Raw genomic sequence first — 21,438 nt, 5'->3', positions numbered from 1 at the left:
CTGATTCTCCCCTACAACAACAACACTACGATTCGGAACCGGACTTACGTTCTGCGTTGTCTCATATTACTGAGCGCAAAAAAAGGAAGCATGATGGAGGCGAAGACCTTAACATGATGTCACAGATAAAGGATATGTTTTGTAGATTCTCTCAAGAGCAAGAAAAACGTTTTGAGTCATTACACACATCGGTTAACACTATAAAAGAGCAAAATGATGAACTCACTAAAAGCGTTGACTTCATGTCAAAAACATATGATGAATTCGTCTCACGTATACAACAACTAGAATCTGAGAGAAAGGACGATAAGAAGTACATTCAATTACTTGAAGACCGAGTTGAGAGCCTTGAACGTCGAAATCGTGCGTCTGGTATAGAAATAAGAAACGTCCCTAAAACAACTCCCGAGAGGGTTCCTGAATCAAAGGAAGAGTTTTGCAAATTGGTAAAAAGTATGGGTACAACCTTAAAAATTAAAATCGAGGACTCTGACATTAAAGACGTTTATAGATTGAGTGGGAAGGATTTCACTAAACCGGTCATAACTGAATTTGCCTCGGTTATTATGAAGGAAAGGGTGCTCTCTGCAGTTAAGCAGTTTAACAAAGGAAAATCAAATGAAAACAAGATTAACACCACCCATCTTGGTTTGCTAAATCCTAGTAGACCTGTTTATGTCTCCGAAGCTCTTACTTCAAAATCCCAGAAGCTCTATTATTTGGCCAGGAACTTTCAGAAAGTCAATGAATACTCTTTCTGTTGGACATCACGAGGTATTGTTTATCTCCGAAAAGAGGTACAAAGTCCACTAATTAAGATTGAATCCGAGGCTGACTTGGACCATTTAAGGAGCATTAAGTGACTATCTCTGCATGCTTTTACTCAAATTGTTTCATTATTTGTGAACTGTCGAAGTTTAATGAACTCCAAACTCTTATTTTTGTTAGCTTACTTTTATATTATACACATGACACGCATAACACATTTTATTTTGAATATGAATACAAAGTTTTTACAAATCCTAAATGTAGAATTTACTTTTACCGGGTACTATTTATTTATTATGACTTTTTGTCACTGTCACATACACACAGCATATACTGTATTATTTTATAACATTCGATAAGTTAGAATCCTTGCAAACTGAATTAGATAATATTACTATATCAAATTCTATACTCTGTCAGGTTGAAGAAGTTCCTGTTGTTGCTCCTTCCTGTCTATCTATAATCACCCAAAACATACGAAGTATTAATCTTAATATTCCGGCCTTTGAAGTATTGTTGACTAGATTAAGGGTTACCTGTGACATTTTATTACTGACAGAATGTAGACTGTCCTCCTCCTCCATAATACCCGTTCTGCATGGATATAAAGCTTTCTCAACAAAAAATAACCCTATCCAGAATGATGGTGTAGTGGCTTATGTTAGGGAAGATATTGCTGTCACAGTAGAAGAGCCTATTTTTTGTGAGGCTAACTGTCTATTGCTTAAAATTGGAAATGAAACTGCTATTATTGCCTTATATAGATCACCATCTTATTCCAACCCGGATCCTTTTATAACATCTTTAGACAATACTCTGCACAAAGTCTCAAGCTTTAAGGAAATTATAATCATGGGAGATATAAATATATCAATTAATGACAAAAAAGCTAACGCAGCTGATTCTTATCTTAGTTTAGCAGCCTTTCATGGCCTTCTCCCTGCACATACTATTGTTACTCGTGATGCCGCTGGCACGTGTATCGACCATGTAATACTGAAAACTAAAGCTTTGGCGACTACGTTTGTTCTCAATACTGATATCACTGACCATAGACCAGTATTATTGTGTCTGAAAAGGAAACAAACCAGAGCTTTTGCTACCACTGAAATCAGTTAAACGAATTATGAAGGACTTAGCTTAGAAATCTCCAACATAAACTTAATGCCAATATATGACTCTCTTGACCCCGACTATTGTATGTCTTACCTGGTGCAGGTCCTTGTATCCGCAATTGAAAAACACACTAAAATCATCCACTTGCCCAAACGTAAACATATTATCAAGCCTTGGGTTACGCCGGGTCTCTTAAGGTGTATAAGGCACAGGGACAAACTACATTTAAAATTAAAACGCTCTCCCCATAATGATACAGTTAAACTTATATATACCAGATATAGAAACTTTTGCAATAAATTACTCCAAAAGGTTAAAAGGGCATACGATAGGGATCAAGTAAAGAAGGCAGGTAACAACAGTAAAAAAATATGGGACGCAGTTAGAGCCTCTACACATACTAAGATCATCAAAGAGATTCCTAAAGAACTTTTACTCATTCGCTCTTCACCGGAGGAATCTGTAGATGAGATAAATAATTATTTTGTAAACGTGGGCAAACGGCTTGCAGAAAAATTCGAAGGTACAACCAATACCAACACGGTACTTCCTGTAAATATTAACCCGAATTCATTTGTTCTTTTGGACACAAATGAACACGAGGTTGAACAAATGATCATGGGGATGAAGAACGAATGCTCTGTGGGTTGGGATAAAATTTCTAATAAATTCCTTAAGAGTTTCAAAGATCTACTTATAAAACCCCTGACATTTATATTTAATCTTAGTCTTCACAGCGGTGTTTTCCCCACATGTTTAAAGCGTTCCATAGTTTTACCTATTTTCAAGGGCGGAGACAGGGGCTGTACGAACGACTATAGACCCATTTCCATTCTACCTGCTATTTCTAAGCTTCTTGAGCGCATCTTAAATTCCAGACTTATAAATTTCCTAGAGAAGAACAACCTTTTATCAAAAAACCAATATGGCTTTCGTCGAAAAAAATCCGCCAACGATGCAGTTCATAATTTAACTAATTATGTCTGCACTAATCTTGATGCGGGTAATAAATGTATTGGTATATTTTTAGACCTGGCTAAGGCCTTTGATGCAGTCTCTGTTCCTATTCTACTTAATAAACTCGAAGGTTTTGGCATTCGAGGCAATGAACTCACACTGTTTAGGAGCTATTTGACTGACAGATATCAGTGTACATCGGTTGGTAGGTACGTTAGCTCAGCGCTTCCCATTACTTATGGTGTACCGCAAGGTAGTATTCTTGGTCCAACACTATTTTTAATTTATATTAATGACCTCTGCCAAATAGATCTCTCGTCAGGAAGCCTAATTTCATATGCTGACGATACTGTACTTCTATTCTCAGGTAAGGCTTGGCAGGATGTTTTCACTTATGCTCAAGGTGGCTTTGATAAAGTTTCTAATTGGCTATCAGAGAATGCACTTACCCTAAATGCTAATAAAACTAAATATTTAACTTTCTCAATTCGTAATGTCTCCCATCTTTTTCAAAACTTTAAAATTCTTAATCACACCTGCCGTATCTCTGAATCTGAATTTTGCTCGTGTCTAGCCCTTGAACGCTCCTCTACAATAAAATACCTGGGAATTATTGTAGACCACAATTTAAACTTCAATAACCACATTGAATTACTATGCGGTAGGGTTCGTAAGCTTATATATATATTTAAATATCTAAGACATGTTGCTGACAGAACACTATTGCGGCAGGTATATTTTGCTCTATGTCAATCACTGCTGACATATTGTATATCGTCATGGGGTGGGGTTCCTAAAACAAAACTTAAGTCCCTAGAGGTAGCTCAACGAGCAGTCTTAAAGGTTAGCTCTTTCAAACCCTATCTTTATCCAACACGGCTCCTCTATCAATCTTGGGAAGTTCTTACCGTGCGACAATTATTCATATTAAGCATCATACTCAGACAGCATTGTGAGCTAACGTATGACCCAGGTAGTCTATTGAAACGTAGGTGTGATGTAGTTTGTCACAGGTCTTCTAATTTTAGTACGGCCTTCTCAAAAAGGTTTTTCTGCTTTATAGGGGCCTACCTATACAATAAGTTGAATAAATATATATCAATATATTCGATGAATCATTATGACTGTAAAACCAAAACAGCTAAGTGGTTACAAAAATTATCGTATGACGACACTGAAGAATTATTACATATTTTGTCATGATTAAAATAAATTGCAATTACATGTATATTATATATCAGTCAGACCCTTAAACTTATGTATGAATCCTTTAAAAATCTACTTTGTATTCAATTTAATGATTAGTTATAAGAACATTGTATTTACTCTTCTCACACACCCTCTCACAATCACTCACGTACACTTACATCTTACACAAAGAGAGGTTCACAACCTTTTGTATGATAGTAACTTTATTGTTGACTCTGTCGGAAACATAGGATTGTATGCTGGCTATATTTTTGTGTCTTTCTCCAGGAGAGAGGCATCATAGACTGAAATACAAGTATTTATATACTTAGTCGGCTATGGTACCTACTCAATTATATTCATGTCAATTATGCTTAACTTAAGGAAAACTATGTACCGATATTTTTGTCAATAAATATTATTATTATTATTATTATTATTCTTGAGACGCCTGTAGTTCAAGAAGGGCTTGCTTCAGTTTTTGTTCTAAGTCCTTTTTGCTGCAGGGAGCCATACTAGACAGAATCTGAAAGAATAAAGGAAAAGCAGCAGTAACTATTCCAAGAAAAATAGAAAATACCTATAATATTGTTAATAATATTTACTTAGCAATCTGCAATAAGTACCTACATAACAAAATGCTTTGTGTACGTTATTTATGTCTAATTTGTGGAGTAAAAGTTATGTTTTACACTGCTACAATATACAATATAATGCCAACAATATAATGTTATTGTAAGTGTGTAAATAAATAGAAAAACATTGTGTGTTTCCGTTTTTTTGTCGTCAACTATGTTTCTACTTAACGTCAAAACAAAGCGAGACTACAACGGCGCCGGGTGTGAGGTTGGACTTTAATCTCTGGTGTGATCTGTGTACTATTATGTTATAGCAATAATATTTATCGCTAGCTAATGTAATAATATGGAACAAAGCAATACTCCCCAGGTTTTAGTCCGTATTTTCGAATTTGTAACGTCGGTGTCCGTTGGTCTCCGTACGACAATCAGCTGATTTGAATTTACACCAATATTTCCACTTCAAATACACAAATTTCTATTTTACACACTTTATATACTAAAATTAACACAAATACAAGTAAATTAGTCGACTAAAAACTATGATTATAATAAAAATACGAAATTAAAACTAAGATACGCGTCTTGACATTTACGCGTCAGTGTTGCCACCAAAAAAATCCTTTTGTATGAAAAATCTAAACCACTCAAGTTAGACGTTTGAAATTTGTCATGCAGGTACCTTAGGTACCGTAGAGGTGCATTAAGAAAGGAATTCCCGAAATTCCCACGAGAACGGGAATTAGCGGGAAAATCCTTTTGTATGAAAAATCTAAACCATTCAAGTTAGATGTTTGAAATTTGTCATGCAGGTACCTTAGATACCGTAGAGGTGTACTATGAAAGGAATTCCCGAAATTCCCACGGGAACGGGAATTAGCGGGAAAATCCTTTTGTATGAAAAATCTAAACCACTCAAGTTAGACGTTTGAAATTTGGCATGCATGTACCTTAGATACCGTAGAGGTGCACTAAGAAAGGAATTCCCGAAATTCCCACGAGAACGGGAATTAGCGGGAAAATCCTTTTGTATGAAAAATCAAAACCACTCAAGTTAGACGTTTGAAATTTGGCATGCAGGTACCATAGGTACCGTAGAGGTGCACTAAGAAAGGAATTCCCAAAATTCTCACGGGAACGGGAATTAGCGGGAAAATCCTTTTGTATGAAAAATCTAAACCATTCAAGTTAGACGTTTGAAATTTGGCATGCAGGTACCTTAGATACCGTAGAAGTGTACTAAGAAAGGAATTTCCGAAATTCTTACGGGAACGGGAATTAGCGGGAAAATCCTTTTGTATGAAAAATCAAAAACCACTCAAGTTAGACGTTTGAAATTTGTCATGCAGGTACCTTAGGTACCGTAGAGGTGCACTAAGAAAGGAATTCCCGAAATTCTTACGAGAACGGGAATTAGCGGGAAAATCCTTTTGTATGAAAAATCTAAACCACTCAAGTTAGACGTTTGAAATTTGTCATGCAGGTACCTTAGGTACCGTAGAGGTGCACTAAGAAAGGAATTCCCGAAATTCCCACGAGAACGGGAATTAGCGGGAAAATCCTTTTGTATGAAAAATCAAAACCACTCAAGTTAGACGTTTGAAATTTGGCATGCAGGTACCATAGGTACCGTAGAGGTGCACTGAAAAAGGAATTCCCAAAATTCTCACGGGAACGGGAATTAGCGGGAAAATCCTTTTGTATGAAAAATCTAAACCATTCAAGTTAGATGTTTGAAATTTGTCATGCAGGTACCTTAGATACCGTAGAGGTGTACTAAGAAAGGAATTCCCGAAAATTCTACGGGAACGGGAATTAGCGGGAAAATCCTTTTGTATGAAAAATCTAAACCACTCAAGTAAGACGTTTGAAATTTGGCATGCAGGTACCTTAAGTACCGTAGAGGTGCACTAAGAAAGGAATTTCCGAAATTCTTACGAGAACGGGAATTAGCAAGAAAATCCTTTTGTATGAAAAATCTAAACCACTCAAGTTAGACGTTTGAAATTTGTCATGCAGGTACCTTAGGTACCGTAGAGGTGCACTAAGAAAGGAATTCCCGAAATTCTTACGAGAACGGGAATTAGCGGGAAAATCCTTTTGTATGAAAAATCAAAACCACTCAAGTTAGACGTTTGAAATTTGGCATGCAGGTACCATAGGTACCGTAGAGGTGCACTAAGAAAGGAATTCCCAAAATTCTCACGGGAACGGGAATTAGCGGGAAAATCCTTTTGTATGAAAAATCTAAACCATTCAAGTTAGATGTTTGAAATTTGTCATGCAGGTACCTTAGGTACCGTAGAGGTGCACTAAGAAAGGAATTCCCGAAATTCCCACGAGAACGGGAATTAGCGGGAAAATCCTTTTGTATGAAAAATCAAAACCACTCAAGTTAGACGTTTGAAATTTGGCATGCAGGTACCATAGGTACCGTAGAGGTGCACTAAGAAAGGAATTCCCAAAATTCTCACGGGAACGGGAATTAGCGGGAAAATCCTTTTGTATGAAAAATCTAAACCATTCAAGTTAGATGTTTGAAATTTGTCATGCAGGTACCTTAGATACCGTAGAGGTGCACTAAGAAAGGAATTCCCGAAAATCCTTTTGTATGAAAAATCTAAACCACTCAAGTTAGACGTTTGAAATTTGGCATGCAGGTACTTTAGTAAACTTAAAGCTTAGTTGCAACAGGATATTACAAAATTCCCACGGGAACGGTAGTTAGCGGGAAAAAACATTTGTATGAAAAAATCAAATCTAAATAAAAGGAGAAACTGACTGACTCTGTGACTGACATATCAACGCATAGCCTGAACGGCTAAACGTAGGCATTTGAAATTTGGAAGGGACATAGCTTAGGTACCGTAGAGGTGCACTAAGAAAGGAATTCCCGGAATTCCCACGGGAACGGAAATTAGCGGGAAAATCTTTTTGTATGAAAAATCTTAACCGCTTAAGTTAGACGCTTGAAATTTGGCATGCAGGTACCTTAGTTAACTTAAAGCTTAGTTGCAACAGGATATTGCAAAATTCCCACGGAAACGGGAGTTAGTGGGAAAAAAACATTTGTATGAAAAAATCGAAACCGCGTAAGATAGATATTTTCAATTCAATTCAATTAAATTATTTATTGCATTCCATGTAGTACAATGGGGTGTTACATAGGCATAGGAACTAAAACATGGACCCTGTAGGGCACAGCAACGTTGAAGGGAAGAGAGGAAGTGTGTATTAAAATTAAAACTCAATGAACAATCAATTAAAAAAAAACAATTCAATCAATTGATTCAATCTAGCATGCATGCATACCTTAGTAAATATAAAGTTTATTTTTGGCTGTATTTTGAAAAATGGGAGTTATTGGGAAAAAAAAAATGTACTTATGAAAAAATCTAAACTGCATAAGTATGCACTCCCACACACACAAAGATCTCTCTCTTATATAACACGCCACGCGGACGAAGTCGCGGGCAAAAGCTAGTCTAGAATAATTAGTTTATTTTTATTTGATGTATTAGAATATCCTTAGCATAAAAAGTATAATTAATAATTAAACTTTTTATTCATTTCAAAGGGGATGATGTAGTAGGTATTATATGCGTTTCCGGCGCAACTAGGCCAACCCTTAATTAGCAGTTTAGTATTAAGTGAATTTTATTATAATGTAATTGATGGTTCAATAAACAACCATCTTGGACTACACACGTCTTTTGATTTATCTATGTTTCCTACATCATAACATATCTTACCAGATTGAAGGCCCATCGAGAATGGCACCTAGACAGACCGACACAGACGTTCATCTTCCAGAAGTTGGGATACCCGGAAATCCATCTCTTCGCGTCGAGACACTCCGCTGTAGTGCCGAAGTATGTGAGCGAGGATCAGAGGGACCGATCGAGCGAGTTCACAGATGCCTTCAGCAGACAGTAGAACTACAACCTAGGGTGGATTTTCCCCCCACCAGCTCTCATACCTCGAATCTTTCAACACCTCAGCATCTCTCGCGGCCTCTATCTGTTGATAGTGCCGAAACGGGAGAAGGCTTTCTGGAGATCGAAGCTGAAGAAGCGAGCCATAAGACCACCGTTACGCCTGAAGAACCTCGCAACTCATCTGCGGGACCTACGCATGAACCTTCCTCCTCGAGACATTCGAAAACTGTCTTTGGAGGTTTGGAAGGTGCGGGCTGGTGTAATGAAATAAATAATTGGACTGATGTTGAGCGTGGGCTTTTACAATCCGCCTGGAGACAATCAACATTGAAAACTTATAAACCGGCCTGGAATAGTTGGTTAAAATGGTGCAAAGATAATACAATTCCTTCGGCAACGCCAAGCCCCCCTGACTTAGCTAGATATTTAATCTATCTACATGATGCGAGAAAATTATCACCCAGGACAATCCTGCTGCATAAATCAACCATTGCTACATTTACAAAACCTACACATAGTGATTCGCTCAGCTCTCACCCCCTTGTAAAAAGACAATTAAAGCAATAATGCTGAGAAATCCTCCAAGTCACAAAATTTCTACTACATGGAATGTCACAGATCTTTTAAATTTGATTACTATAAGGTGCATTGATAGCACGAATTTATTTCAAGTCTCACAACAAATAGCAACATTGTTACTTTTGTCATCGGGTCGCCGTATTCACGATTTGACATTACTTCACATAGATTTCACATCAGCGGGAATGAAATTATTTTTTGGCCGGTCTTTGGCTCAAAATCAGACAGCATCAATTATCGTCAATCGGGTTGGTGCCTATCAAGAAATGATAACGAAACGTTCGACCTATGCCACTGGATACCAGTCCTCATTAAATTATCAAAATTGCTTCGAGATCCATAATTGCGGGTTGGCTACGTTTTATTTAAAAAAATGCCGATATAAAAGGATCTCCAGGTAGCTTCAGGTCGGCTTGGCCACTTATAACTGGACGCAGAGGAATATAAATTTAGACGATGTTCTTCGAAAAGGTAACTGGCGCAGTGCTTCAGTTTTTCTAAAACACTACTTCAAAGTAATAGAGCCCAGGGCTATCAACACCACGGCTCCCTTATCTGATTTTTTCACCGCAACATGAAGAAATCGCACCCTTCGTGGAAAAACGCAGTAAGTTGATTTTATCAACTTTTCAGGAGCTAAAAAAAACTGTCCTACTAATTAGTTATAAGTCCTGGAAATAACCTTCAAAGAGAAAATAATAGCAAAATGTAGCCCGGATTGACCCACATTTATTAATTTTTAATTAATTGTGTATATTTGAAAAAAAAATTAAAAAAACACGATTGCGTAGATATTCCACGAAACTATAATCAAACGTTCCGTTGTAAGTACAGACACTGCTTTATTATTACGTAATGCAAACAACATTGACAGTTGTAACTTTACCTACAACGTTGTTCACCTTCCGATTTCATCTTACTCGGATGTTGTAAGTATTAGTTACTTCGTTCTTACACGAAAAATTTTAACAAAATGTTTTGCGTAAGTTGAGAAACCTATTTGTTCCACGTGAAAGTAAATGATCTTTGATAGTGTAACTATAGAAATTGCTTTTTTAATAAGGAAATATTTCAAAATAATTGTATATATCTTTAAATACTTGTTTGTTGCAGGGGTTAGTCTAGAATGTAGAAGTATGTATGCTCATACATTATACAGGGTGGCCCAGAACTTCAAGTTCAAAATGAAAAATTAGATAGAGTGGCTCATTGGCTACTAGAAACACCCCCAATCACGCATTAACCAAACCAACTTACGTCAAGTAGGTAGGTATCTGCTTCTGTGTAAACCTTACAAAACAAAATATTTATAATATTAATAGTCTAATAAATAGTAATATACTAAGTAGGTAAGGTAATAGGCACCTAAAATCTAGCTAGTCTATTTATAAGTAAATAACTCACCATCTTCGATTTTGTCCAAGTTGAGCATACGTATAATCCTTGGCTTTTTACTTCCACACAAAGATACGCACGCTTCGAGTAGCCACCATGAACAAATTAAATAGAGAGATAATTATTACATCTATCCAACATTCGTCAATCATGACTTTTTATTCTAACAAAAATCGACCTGGTCCTTCGAGCCGGATTCAGATCGCCGAAGCACTTCATCGTGGAAACATCTGGTGCCATCGCGGAACGCGCTCAGTACCTGCCTGCCATTTCACCGATCCGAAATGGTAGTGACCCGGCGGAGCCAGACAGACACTATGGAACTGGAGGAACAACGCCGCGAGGAAGAGCAACGACGCGAGACCGAACGTCTCGCCCTCCAACGCATTGAAGAGGAACGACAGAGGCGGTTATCTCAAGCACCCCCCGCTTCACCTACCGTCGCCACGCGCTCAGTCCGCGAACAACCGACGACTAGCGCGACGAACGAACCCGCGCCCCTCACCGCCGTCTCCGCGCACCTCACCGCCGTCTCCGCGCACTTCACCGCCGGCACCGCGCCCCTCACCGTCGGCACCGCGTCCCGCTCCGCTGGCCCCGCTGCGACACGGCGCGCTGCAGATACACTGCGCGGATCTCCCGCGCCCTCCATACTTTCAACTACGAATGCTACTGCGAGACTGCGCTTGGCTGAATTGGAAGCCACGGAACAACTAGCGAAGCTTGAACGACGCAAGATGGATTTAGAAGCCGACTTGATTCGGAAGCGTCTCGCCGTCGAACAAGAGAACATCCAAGAGGAAGAGAGCGCTCGTCTGCAGGAAGAGGACGTATGCCTACGACCCAATGACAGGGTCGATGACTGGTTTATGCGCATGGACGAGACACGGGACGAAGAGCAGAAGCAGACCCGTTTCGAGGACAGAGCCAGATGCCGCGCGCCGCGACGCTTCTCGCCGACACCTCAACGCGCACCGCGTCATCTCTCGCCGTCGCCGGAACGTGTGCGACACCTCTCACCGTCGCCGGAACGTGTGCGATGCCCACTAAGGTCGCCTGAACGTACGCGACACCTTTCGCCGTCGCCGGAACGAGAGCGACACCCACTACGGTCGCCGGAACGAGACCGACACCCGTCAGCGGATCGAAGACGCCGAACCTCGGTCGCGAAGCAAGGCATCGAACAATTGGCAGAAGCACTCGAGCGGATGGCGCGACCACGCATCCGGAACGTCGAGCTACCCATCTTCAGCGGCAATCCGAACGAATGGCTGCCGTTTAAAGCAACTATGAGAGATTCGACACGTCTCTACAACCTGAGCGCCGCCGAGAACCTAAAGCGACTACGGACGTGCCTACGGGGGGAGGCACACGACGCCGTGGCGGCACTGCTGTACACCGCAACCGATCCCAGCGTCATAATGAAGACACTGGAACAATGCTTCGGGCGCCCCGAGGTGCTGTTTGACCGGGCGCTAGAAGAAATTAGACGACTACCGAGGTTGGGGCCGTCTGCGATAGACCTTCGCGATCAAGCTGCGCAACCAAGTATACATATTGGAGTCCATCGACGAGCGGGGCTTCATCCACAACCCACTGCTGGCTCGGGAGGTATTTAGCAAGCTCAGCCCGCATCATCGGTCACGCTGGTGCGACTACGCATCCCTTCATGAAGAGGACAACGTTCCCGAGATCGTCATGATGTCCCGATTCCTGACACACGAGGCGAACCTAGCGATCTCCTTCATGTACGCACCGACTGCCAGCGCCGTCGCCGCCGCTACTGCTCCCTCTGCAAACAGAAACAAAGAGTTAAAGGCCAGCACGAGTGGAAGATCGTCATTGGGAAGAAAACCAGACGCCATCTACAATACGAGCGAGCGAGCCGACCAATGCCCCAGCTGCGGAGAAGATCACAAGTTGCCGCAGTGCCAATCTTACAAGGCACTAACAGTCAATCAGCGCTGGGACTTCGTGAAGGAGAGAGGTCTCTGCTTCAAATGTGTCGCTTCAAAACACCGACGCATAGCTTGCAAGGCGCGGGTGTGCGGCGTGAACCAATGTCGCCGCCCACATCACGCTACGCTACACGAGGACCCGCCCGCCGCTGCAGCCGAACCGCAACCATCGACGAGTGGCTCGGAGACAGTCATGTCAGTGGCCACTACCGCCACTGGCCCGAGGACTGTTTTGCTGAAGGTCTGCCCAGTGATCGTGAGCGGACTACGGGGGGAGGTCACCACTTACGCCTTACTGGGTGAAGGCGCTACCGTTACCCTTATCGACAATGAGCTGGCGGAGAGCATCGGCGCAAGCGGACCCACACAGCCACTGAACCTACGCGGTGTGAACATGGAGCAACAAGAAGAGGAGAGCAGATCAGTCGCGGTGCAACTCCGAGGAAAGAACGACCACGCATCGTACGGAATAAGGGCACGCACTGTGAAGAACCTTATTCTACACCAGCGGACCATTCCGAAGTCACTACTAAGAAAATACAAGCACGCCCTAGAGTCCTAGTGGGGACAGACCACTGGGAATTGATCGTGTCCCGTGAACTGCTAGTTGGCGGCCCGAATAAACCCGCCGCATCAAGAACGCAGCTTGGATGGGTGGTACACGGATCCGTACCACGCAACACCATCATACAACAAGGAAGCGTGCTGCATGTCTACGATGTAGAACGATGTAACGCCTGCCGCGTTTTACTACTGAGTGTAATTATTGCTCTTGTTTTTCTGTTAGGAACTATCAAAAAGTTAACATTAAAAATACTTAAAAACTACTGCTTAAAACTAGAAAATTATTACATAAATAAACTTATACTAATTCATTTAACAAAACATAGCTATTTACAAAATAATTCTGTTAATATTGTACGACTTTAATAATTATCACATTGCGTAGGTAGCCGTGTAGCGACACATACATACATACATAAACTCACGCCCGTAATCCCTAATGGGGTGGGCAGAGCCACAAGTAATCAAAGACAACTTGCAGCCACTGTTCATACGATGTCGTAAGCTGGATATGATGAACCTTATGGCGATAAGGGATCAGCCTATCGCCCATAACATTAGTCCACATGTAGCGACACATTTAATAAATTTTTGTTATGTCAGCATTTTTGGTAGCAGCGCCTGCGTTGTCCCGCGGCTAGCCAGTCTCTCCCGTTCCGTCACCGGGCTAGCTACTATGCCCAAACTTAATTACCGTGTTAAATATTTTCGGTGTAACTAATGTTTCTTCAAAATTGTAATTGTTAGTCCTTTAAAGTGAATAATATAATTTCAGCAACTTTAAATAGTTATTTTACTTTCAGGATCCTTCTGATAATTATTTATAGTCAGATGATATTTTGAAGTGCGGGTCATAGCGCCTTCCTAGTAGAACTATACAAAGCAGTTTATTAAAAGACCCCACAAGTGGTGACCCCGAGACTTACGAACAGTGTACGAAAGTGAATCGGTGAACTGTGCCTACCCCGGACGGAACGGGAGGACTCAAGCGGTGTCGAGTTGCCTACCGCCGCGTGGAATTTTTGCGCCGCGCTGTCGCCGTGCCGTGGCATATATCACTGTGCCTACGTGACTGCCCGGCCGGCGTTTCTCAAACTCTATTGCGTGTGTTCGAACTTTCGTGTGTACCAATATGCCTGGAGATGAGGGTGAAAGCAGAGGAAGTGGAAGCAATGATGTTCCATCCGAACTCAATGCAGTATCCGTCACGACTAGGATTCCAGATTTTTGGACGGACCAGCCGCGATTCTGGTTTGCGAGAGCTAACGCGATTTTGAAGCCGAAAAAGTTAGGCGATGAAGCTAATTTTGATTTACTCATTTCTAAAATGAGTAAGGACACACTAACGGAAATCACGGATTTAGTTTACAATCCGCCAGCTACTGGAAAGTGTGAGACCCTGAAAACACGTTTATTGGCTTTGTATGAAGATAGCAAACATGATAAAATTAAGAAGCTATTGCGAGACATGGACTTGGGAGATCAGAGGCCGTCACAGCTTTTACGTCGCATGAAAGATCTGGCGAAGGACAATTTTCCGGATAGCACACTCAGAATTTTGTGGGAGGATCAATTACCATCGCAAGTACGAGCAGTTTTAGCGGTCACGGAATTGACAGATTTAGAAGCTCTGGCCAAAGTTGCTGATAACGTTTGCACAGCTATCAGACCGATACAGATTACGGAAGTAGCTCAACAAACTTCAGCGCATAGTGATAGTACTACCATGATTTAAGAGGAAATAGCCAAAATCAATGCGAAGATTTCCCGGATGAGCCGTTCTCAGTCAAGGTGAACAGCGCAGTCGAGGAACAACTCACGATCAAGGACGCCAAACCGTGGCACTGGGAAGAAAAACAGCCCAGACTGGCTTTGTTTCTACTATTTCCGCTACAAGGACAAGGCAAGTAAGTGCGTCAAGCCGTGCAATTGGAAGAAACATCAGGGAAACTAAGAGCGGAGGTGGGAACTACTTCAGCGGAAGTTCTCACCGGCTCCGTTAACAACCGTCTGTGCGTAAGTGATGTTAGAAACAATTTTAAATTTTTGGTGGATACAGGTGCTAATATTTCAGTGTTACCGAAATTTAAAACTTTACGAAGTCTTAATAATGGTTGTAATTTTACACTATTTGCTGCGAATGGAACGGAAATTAAAACTTTTGGTACAGTGACTTTAGAGATAGATTTAAAGTTACGACGTTCATTTAAATGGACTTTTGTAGTAGCTGACGTCAAGCAACCTATATTGGGCGCTGACTTTTTAAGCAAATACAATTTATTGATTGATTTAAATAAGCGTCGTTTAATTGATGCAAATACTAATTTAAGAGCTATCGCTTCTGTTATAAATTGTGAATTTGACCCTAGTATCAAAACGATTGACCAAAATCATCCTTATTTTGATGTCATATCAAAGTATCCAGATATTACGCGACCTGTTTCTTTTAGGGAATTTCCTAAACAGCCGATAGTACACCACATTGAAACAACTGGACCCCCTGTTTTTGCTCGCGCGAGACCTTTAGCTCCTGAGCGGTATGCTGAAGTTAAAGAAGAATTTAGGCTTATGCAAGAGATGGAAATTTGTAGACCTTCAAGGAGTCCTTGGTCTAGTCCTTTACATGTTGTGCCTAAGAAAGATGGGCAGTTGCGTCCGTGTGGAGACTATCGAGCGTTAAATGCTATAACTAAGCCGGATCGTTATCCGATTCCGAGATTACAAGATTTTACTTACATTTTAGCAGGAAAAAAGGTATTTTCTCGAGTTGACATAAATCGAGCTTACCACGCGATTCCAGTTTTCGAAGAGGACATCGAGAAGACAGCGATCACAACGCCATTTGGTTTGTATGAATTTACTCGCTTAAGTTTTGGCTTGCGTAATGCTGCTCAAAGTTTTCAGAGATTTATGAATAATTCTGTGCTGGAAGGCTTAGACTTCCTTTTCTGTTATATCGATGACATCATAATTGCTAGCGGTGACGTAGAACAGCACAAACAGCACTTAAATATTATTTTTGAGCGATTTGAAAAATTTGGCTTAACCATTAACCTAAGCAAATGCGAGTTTGGAAAGCAAAATATTCAATTTTTGGGTTTTGATGTCTCTACGGAAGGTTTACATCCGATGAAAGAGAGAGTTACAGCAATTTGTGACTATCCAAAACCAGAAACAGTTGAACAGTTACGCAGATTTTTAGGTATGATCAATTTTTATCGTGCTCATATTCCAGAAGCAGTGAAATTTCAGGAACATTTGAATAAATATTTGCATAAGGCAAAACGTAAAGACAAAACAAAAATTATATGGAATGAACAAAGTAATGAAGCATTTGAACAATGTAAACTTAGCTTACAGAACGCAGTGTGTTTATCATTTCCATTAGCAGACGCTAAGTTGGCAATTATGGCCGACGCATCGAATAACAGAATAGGAGCAGTGCTACAGCAAGAGAGTAATGGTATTTTTAAACCGTTAGCTTATTTCTCCAGGAAATTAACTCCTGTTCAGGAAAAGTATAGTACTTATGACAGAGAGTTGTAAGCAGTTTTAGAGTCTATTAGGTATTTTAGAAATTTTGTTGAAGGTCGTACGTTGGTAGTGTATACTGATCACAAACCGTTGACCTTTGCTTTTACTAAGCCATTTAGTGAAAAAGAAACGCCTAGAAGGATTCGTCAACTTATGTACATTAGCGAATTTACAACGGATATTCGTCATTTAATAGGAGAAAAGAATGCAGTCGCTGACGCTCTGTCGCGCATAGAGACGATAACATGTCCCACAGCTATAAATTACTCGGAATTAGCTATCACGCAAAAACAAGACCCGGTACTTGCTGAGCTGCAAAACAGGGTAGGTAGCAAGCTTTGTTTTAGAAATATACCAGGCGAATGCCACCAGGCAAGTATAATATGCTACCAGGCGATAATAATTGTATTGTTTGTGAAACCTCTACAGGGAATATTAGACCTTATTTGCCTGAACCATTTCGTCGCATTGCCTTTGACAGTGTACATAATCAAAGTCATCCAGGAGTCCGTACCACTCGTAATATGATGAGGGAAAGATTCTTTTGGAAAAATATGAATATTACTGTTGGTAAATGGGTTAAGACGTGTTTGCATTGTCAGAAAAGTAAAGTAAACAGGCACACTAAGCAAGACTTTGCGCAATTTCCTAAATCAGCTCGTTTCGAACATATACATGTGGACATAGTAGGTCCGTTGCCCACTACAAGCGATAGTTACAGGTATTTGGTAACTATAGTAGATAGGCAAACCGGTTGGCCTGAAGCGATTCCAGTCAAAGAAATTACAGCTGAAAATGTAGCGAAATCTATTTATATTGGCTGGATAGTTCGTTTTGGGTGCCCAGTTAGGCTTACGAGTGATCAAGGTTCACAATTCGAAAGTAAATTGTTTTCCAAATTAACTCAGATTTTAGGCATTGATAAAATTCTAACAACCCCTTATCACCCTCAAGGAAATGGGTTGGTGGAAAGGTGGCATCGTTCGTTAAAAGCAGCGCTAATGACAAAGTTAGATCATAGTAGTTGGATAGACGAGTTACCAACTGTTTTACTAGGTTTACGGGCAGCCCCTTGCTCGAGGACAAATGTTAGTGCAGCAGAAATGACCTACGGTCAAACTTTACGTCTACCAGGAGACTTCTTTGTAGAAAGGCAAAACATTTGCAACTCGGAAGATTTTGTAGACAAATTAAGGAATCATATGAACAATTAGAAAATATTTATATATAATAACATACATAGAAATATGAAAGGATTTTACTCAATTTAACAGAATAATTAGATTTGCCTTACTATATTATTGTAATATATGTGGTTATAGTTTAGAAACTCATGTATGTACTCCGAAAGGCCAATACTCGTAGGTCACGAATGAGAATAGGTAAATATTGTTAGGAAAACTATATCTAAAGACTGATATGGTAATAATTAGTTAATCAATAAGAAAGACTCCCTGTTATGTGAAAGCCAATTTAAAATACTGTTTAAGATTGGTTGACAGTCAATTTGATTGACTGTTTTGTGATTTGTTGACAGTCAATATGACAAACTGTTTTGTGATTGTTGACAGTCAATATGACAGACTGTTTTGTGATTGTTGACAGTCAATATGATAGACTGTTTTGTGATGTGAGAAGTCAATATGAAAGACTGTGACCTATGATTCTTTGGTTACGTTAAATTATATTCAACCGATTGTTAGGTCAATATGATAGACCACTCAATGTGAAAGACTTGACAGATATATTTTAAAGATGTTTGAAAGGAAGTGGAAGTTTGAGCGAGGGTTAGAAAAAGTCTAGAAGCTCTATGTTAGGGTAGACTTAATTGTTTAAAGTCACACCTTTTTGCAGATCGCACCAAATGACTCAGATAACGTGGGCACTCCCTGGTCTGGACCATTTTGATTGCGAAGGTGATCCGGTTTCGGTAGGAGCCAGATAGGAGAAATGGAAAGGGCTCTGAAAATATACTTCCTCGCTGATAACATCCAAACTGGCGAAAGGAAACGAGCCACCCTTTTACATATAGGTGGTCTTTTCCTGCAAGATATCTATTACAATATACCAGGAGCCCACGTTGAAGAGGCCGAAGGTATCGACGTTTATGACGTTGCTATAAAGAAATTGGACGAATACTTTTCGCCTAAGCAAAGCAGATATTATGAGAGGTACATTTTCAGATTATCGAAACAGGCTGAAGGTGAACGGTTTGAAAACTTTTTGATAAGACTGCGACAACAAGCCGACAAATGTCAATTTACTGCAAAAGATGAAAATTTAATTGATCAAATCATCGAGAAAGGACACAGTACAGAATTACGCAAGAAAATATTGTCAGCTGGTGACAATGTCACACTTCAACAAGTGATTAAAATTGCCACCACTCTCGAAACGGTTAACAGACAGCTGGACATGTTTGTTAAACCTGGTTCAAGTAAAATAGGTGAGACAGTTAATTCTGATATTAAAAAAGTTGATACCAAGTTTCGAAGTCCGAAAGAAACCTCATTGAAGACTTGCTACAGATGTGGTAGTAGTAGACATCTGTCATTTGACACTGGTTGCCCGGCTAAAGACAAAAACTATTTGAAATGTGGGATCATTGGCCATTATAAAGACTACTGTAGAACAAAACATCAAAAACGGAAGACAGACCCAAAAAAAGACGACAAAACGGACAAAAAAAAGACGTAAATTGGACAACAAAAAGAAAGAAACGGACGAAGTAGATTATGTGTTCCATCTCGATGATGACGCGGTTGTCAAATGTGAAATCGGTGGCGTTGCTGTTGATAATGTTAATTGACTCGGGGAGCAAATGTAACATTATCACAGATAAAACATGGGAGCATTTAAAAGACCTGAAAGTAAAAGCTTATAATCAAATTAAAAATCCTGAAAAGACTCTGCTTCCATATGGGAGTCAAAAACCCCTTAAAGTGCTGGGTGCGTTTGATGCCAATATAGCAATTGGTGATAGTATTGAGAAAAAAGCCACCTTCTATGTTATCCGGAACGGAACTCGTAACTTTTTAGGAAAAACAAGCGCCATTCAGCTTAACGTCCTCCGAATTGGCATCGCTGTCAACAATATCAGTACGTTTCCAAAGTTCAAGGATATTAAAATTCAGATACCCATCAATGATAAAATCAAACCTGTTATACAACCGTACAGAAGGATTCCGATACCCCTGGAAGAAAAAGTAAACTTAAAGTTAGCTGAACTCTAAGAGGCTGACATAATTGAAGCAGTTAATGGACCTTCACCGTGGGTATCTCCAATGGTGCCAATCTTAAAAGAAAGTGGTGATATCAGGATTTGTATCGATATGAGCAGGACAAACGAGGCTATAATTCGAGAAAATCACCCGCTCCTAACTATGGATGAATTACTGCCTAACTTTAGACGAGCAAAGTATTTTTCTCGTCTCGATATCAAAAACGCTTTCCACCAATTAGAGATCCATGAAGACAGCAGATACATCACAACCTTCAGCACTAACAAAGGTCTATTCCGGTACAAACGGCTAATGTTTGGAGTGTCGTGTGCGCCTGAAATGTTTCAGAAAGTGCTAGAAAAGATGTTGTTGGGTTGTGAGGGTACAGCAAATTTTATCGATGACATCATAATCTACGGCTGTGACGAACAGGTACATGATCAGCGACTTAACAAAGTACTGCAGATACTGAAAGATAACGATGCTCTTCTTAATGAAGAGAAATGTACGTACAAAACAAAGACGATAAAATTTCTAGGACACCAACTAACTGAAAAAGTAATAAGACCACTGGATAAATACATTCAGGCAATCCAGTCCACAAAGATGCCCAACAACGTGGAGGAAATACGATTAAAATTGAGTAAAACGACGAATATCCAAAAATATTGGAGCAACACCAAGGAGAAGGCATTTGAACGTCTTAAGCATCAGCTTTCGAATATAAGAACATTGGGTTATTACAACCCTGAAGACAGAACGCAAATAATAGCTGACGCGTCGCCAGTCGGTCTAGGGGCAGTTCTTATACAAATTGATCATAATGGCCCGCGCGTGATAGCGTTCGGTAACAAGAGCCTCACTGATTGTGAGAAAAGATACTGCCAGACGGAGAAAGAGGCATTAGCACTTGTCTGGGCAGTAGAACGTTTCAAAATTTATTTTTTGGCAAAGAATTTGAGCTTATTAGTGATCATAAGCCTTTAGAAACCATTTTTGGACCAAGATCAAAGCCGTGTGCACGTATTGAGCGCTGGGTTCTAAGATTACAGGCTTACAAATATAAAGTAACTAGCTGGTACCCGCGACTTCGTCTGCGTACTTTTAATTTGAATATTAAGGATTATATTAAAGGAACGGTATAGTTTTGGGTATTATTTATTAATTACTAGCTGGTACCCGCGACTTCGTCTGCGTACTTTTAATTTGAATATTAAGGATTATATAAAAGGAACGGTATAGCATGTGATTAAAAGAGAGTAAGTAGGTATATTTAAAAAAAATAAAAAATATCTGTTTACAGTAGTTATAAAGTACCTATGTATTCCATTGAGTGGCAGAAATTACCTAAGAATATTTATCGGTCCCTTATGTCCAAGACACTTACAGGGGTCAGCGTCACGTTGTGTACAAAAATATTTTAAAATGACCTAATTTAAAACTTTTTTGTACACAACGTTTGCTATTTTGTTATTATTTGTTAAAATGTGGAGATTGTTTGGACTCGACACTCGCGAGCAGGCCACGTATACACCACGTGCGCTCCCCCACCACAAGACAGCGCCGTTGACTGCCGCCACACTTCGGCGAATGTGCGCGACGACGAACGACGACCGACGGCAGTGGCGGCGATCCAGAGTAT

The 21,438-nt window shown here is 40.2% G+C and overlaps 1 protein-coding gene across 1 annotated transcript; it reads left to right on the top strand.

The window, feature by feature from the left end:
- Positions 1-14,173: 14,173 nt before the first annotated feature.
- LOC126381436 (uncharacterized) lies at positions 14,174-14,776 on the top strand. Its single transcript, XM_050030908.1, has one exon. The coding sequence runs from the start codon at positions 14,174-14,176 to the stop codon at positions 14,774-14,776; it is 603 nt and encodes a 200-aa protein (XP_049886865.1).
- The last annotated feature ends 6,662 nt before the right edge of the window (positions 14,777-21,438 follow it).

This window comes from Pectinophora gossypiella, unplaced genomic scaffold, assembly GCF_024362695.1.
Source record: "Pectinophora gossypiella unplaced genomic scaffold, ilPecGoss1.1 Pgos_52, whole genome shotgun sequence".
NCBI classification, from domain to species: domain Eukaryota; kingdom Metazoa; phylum Arthropoda; class Insecta; order Lepidoptera; family Gelechiidae; genus Pectinophora; species Pectinophora gossypiella.
This window is presented reverse-complemented; position numbering and strand designations above follow the sequence as displayed.

Excerpts from the sequence above, each read along its gene's own strand:
- LOC126381436 (XM_050030908.1), top strand. The coding sequence starts at position 14,174 with ATGCCTGGAGATGAGGGTGAAAGCAGAGGAAGTGGAAGCAATGATGTT.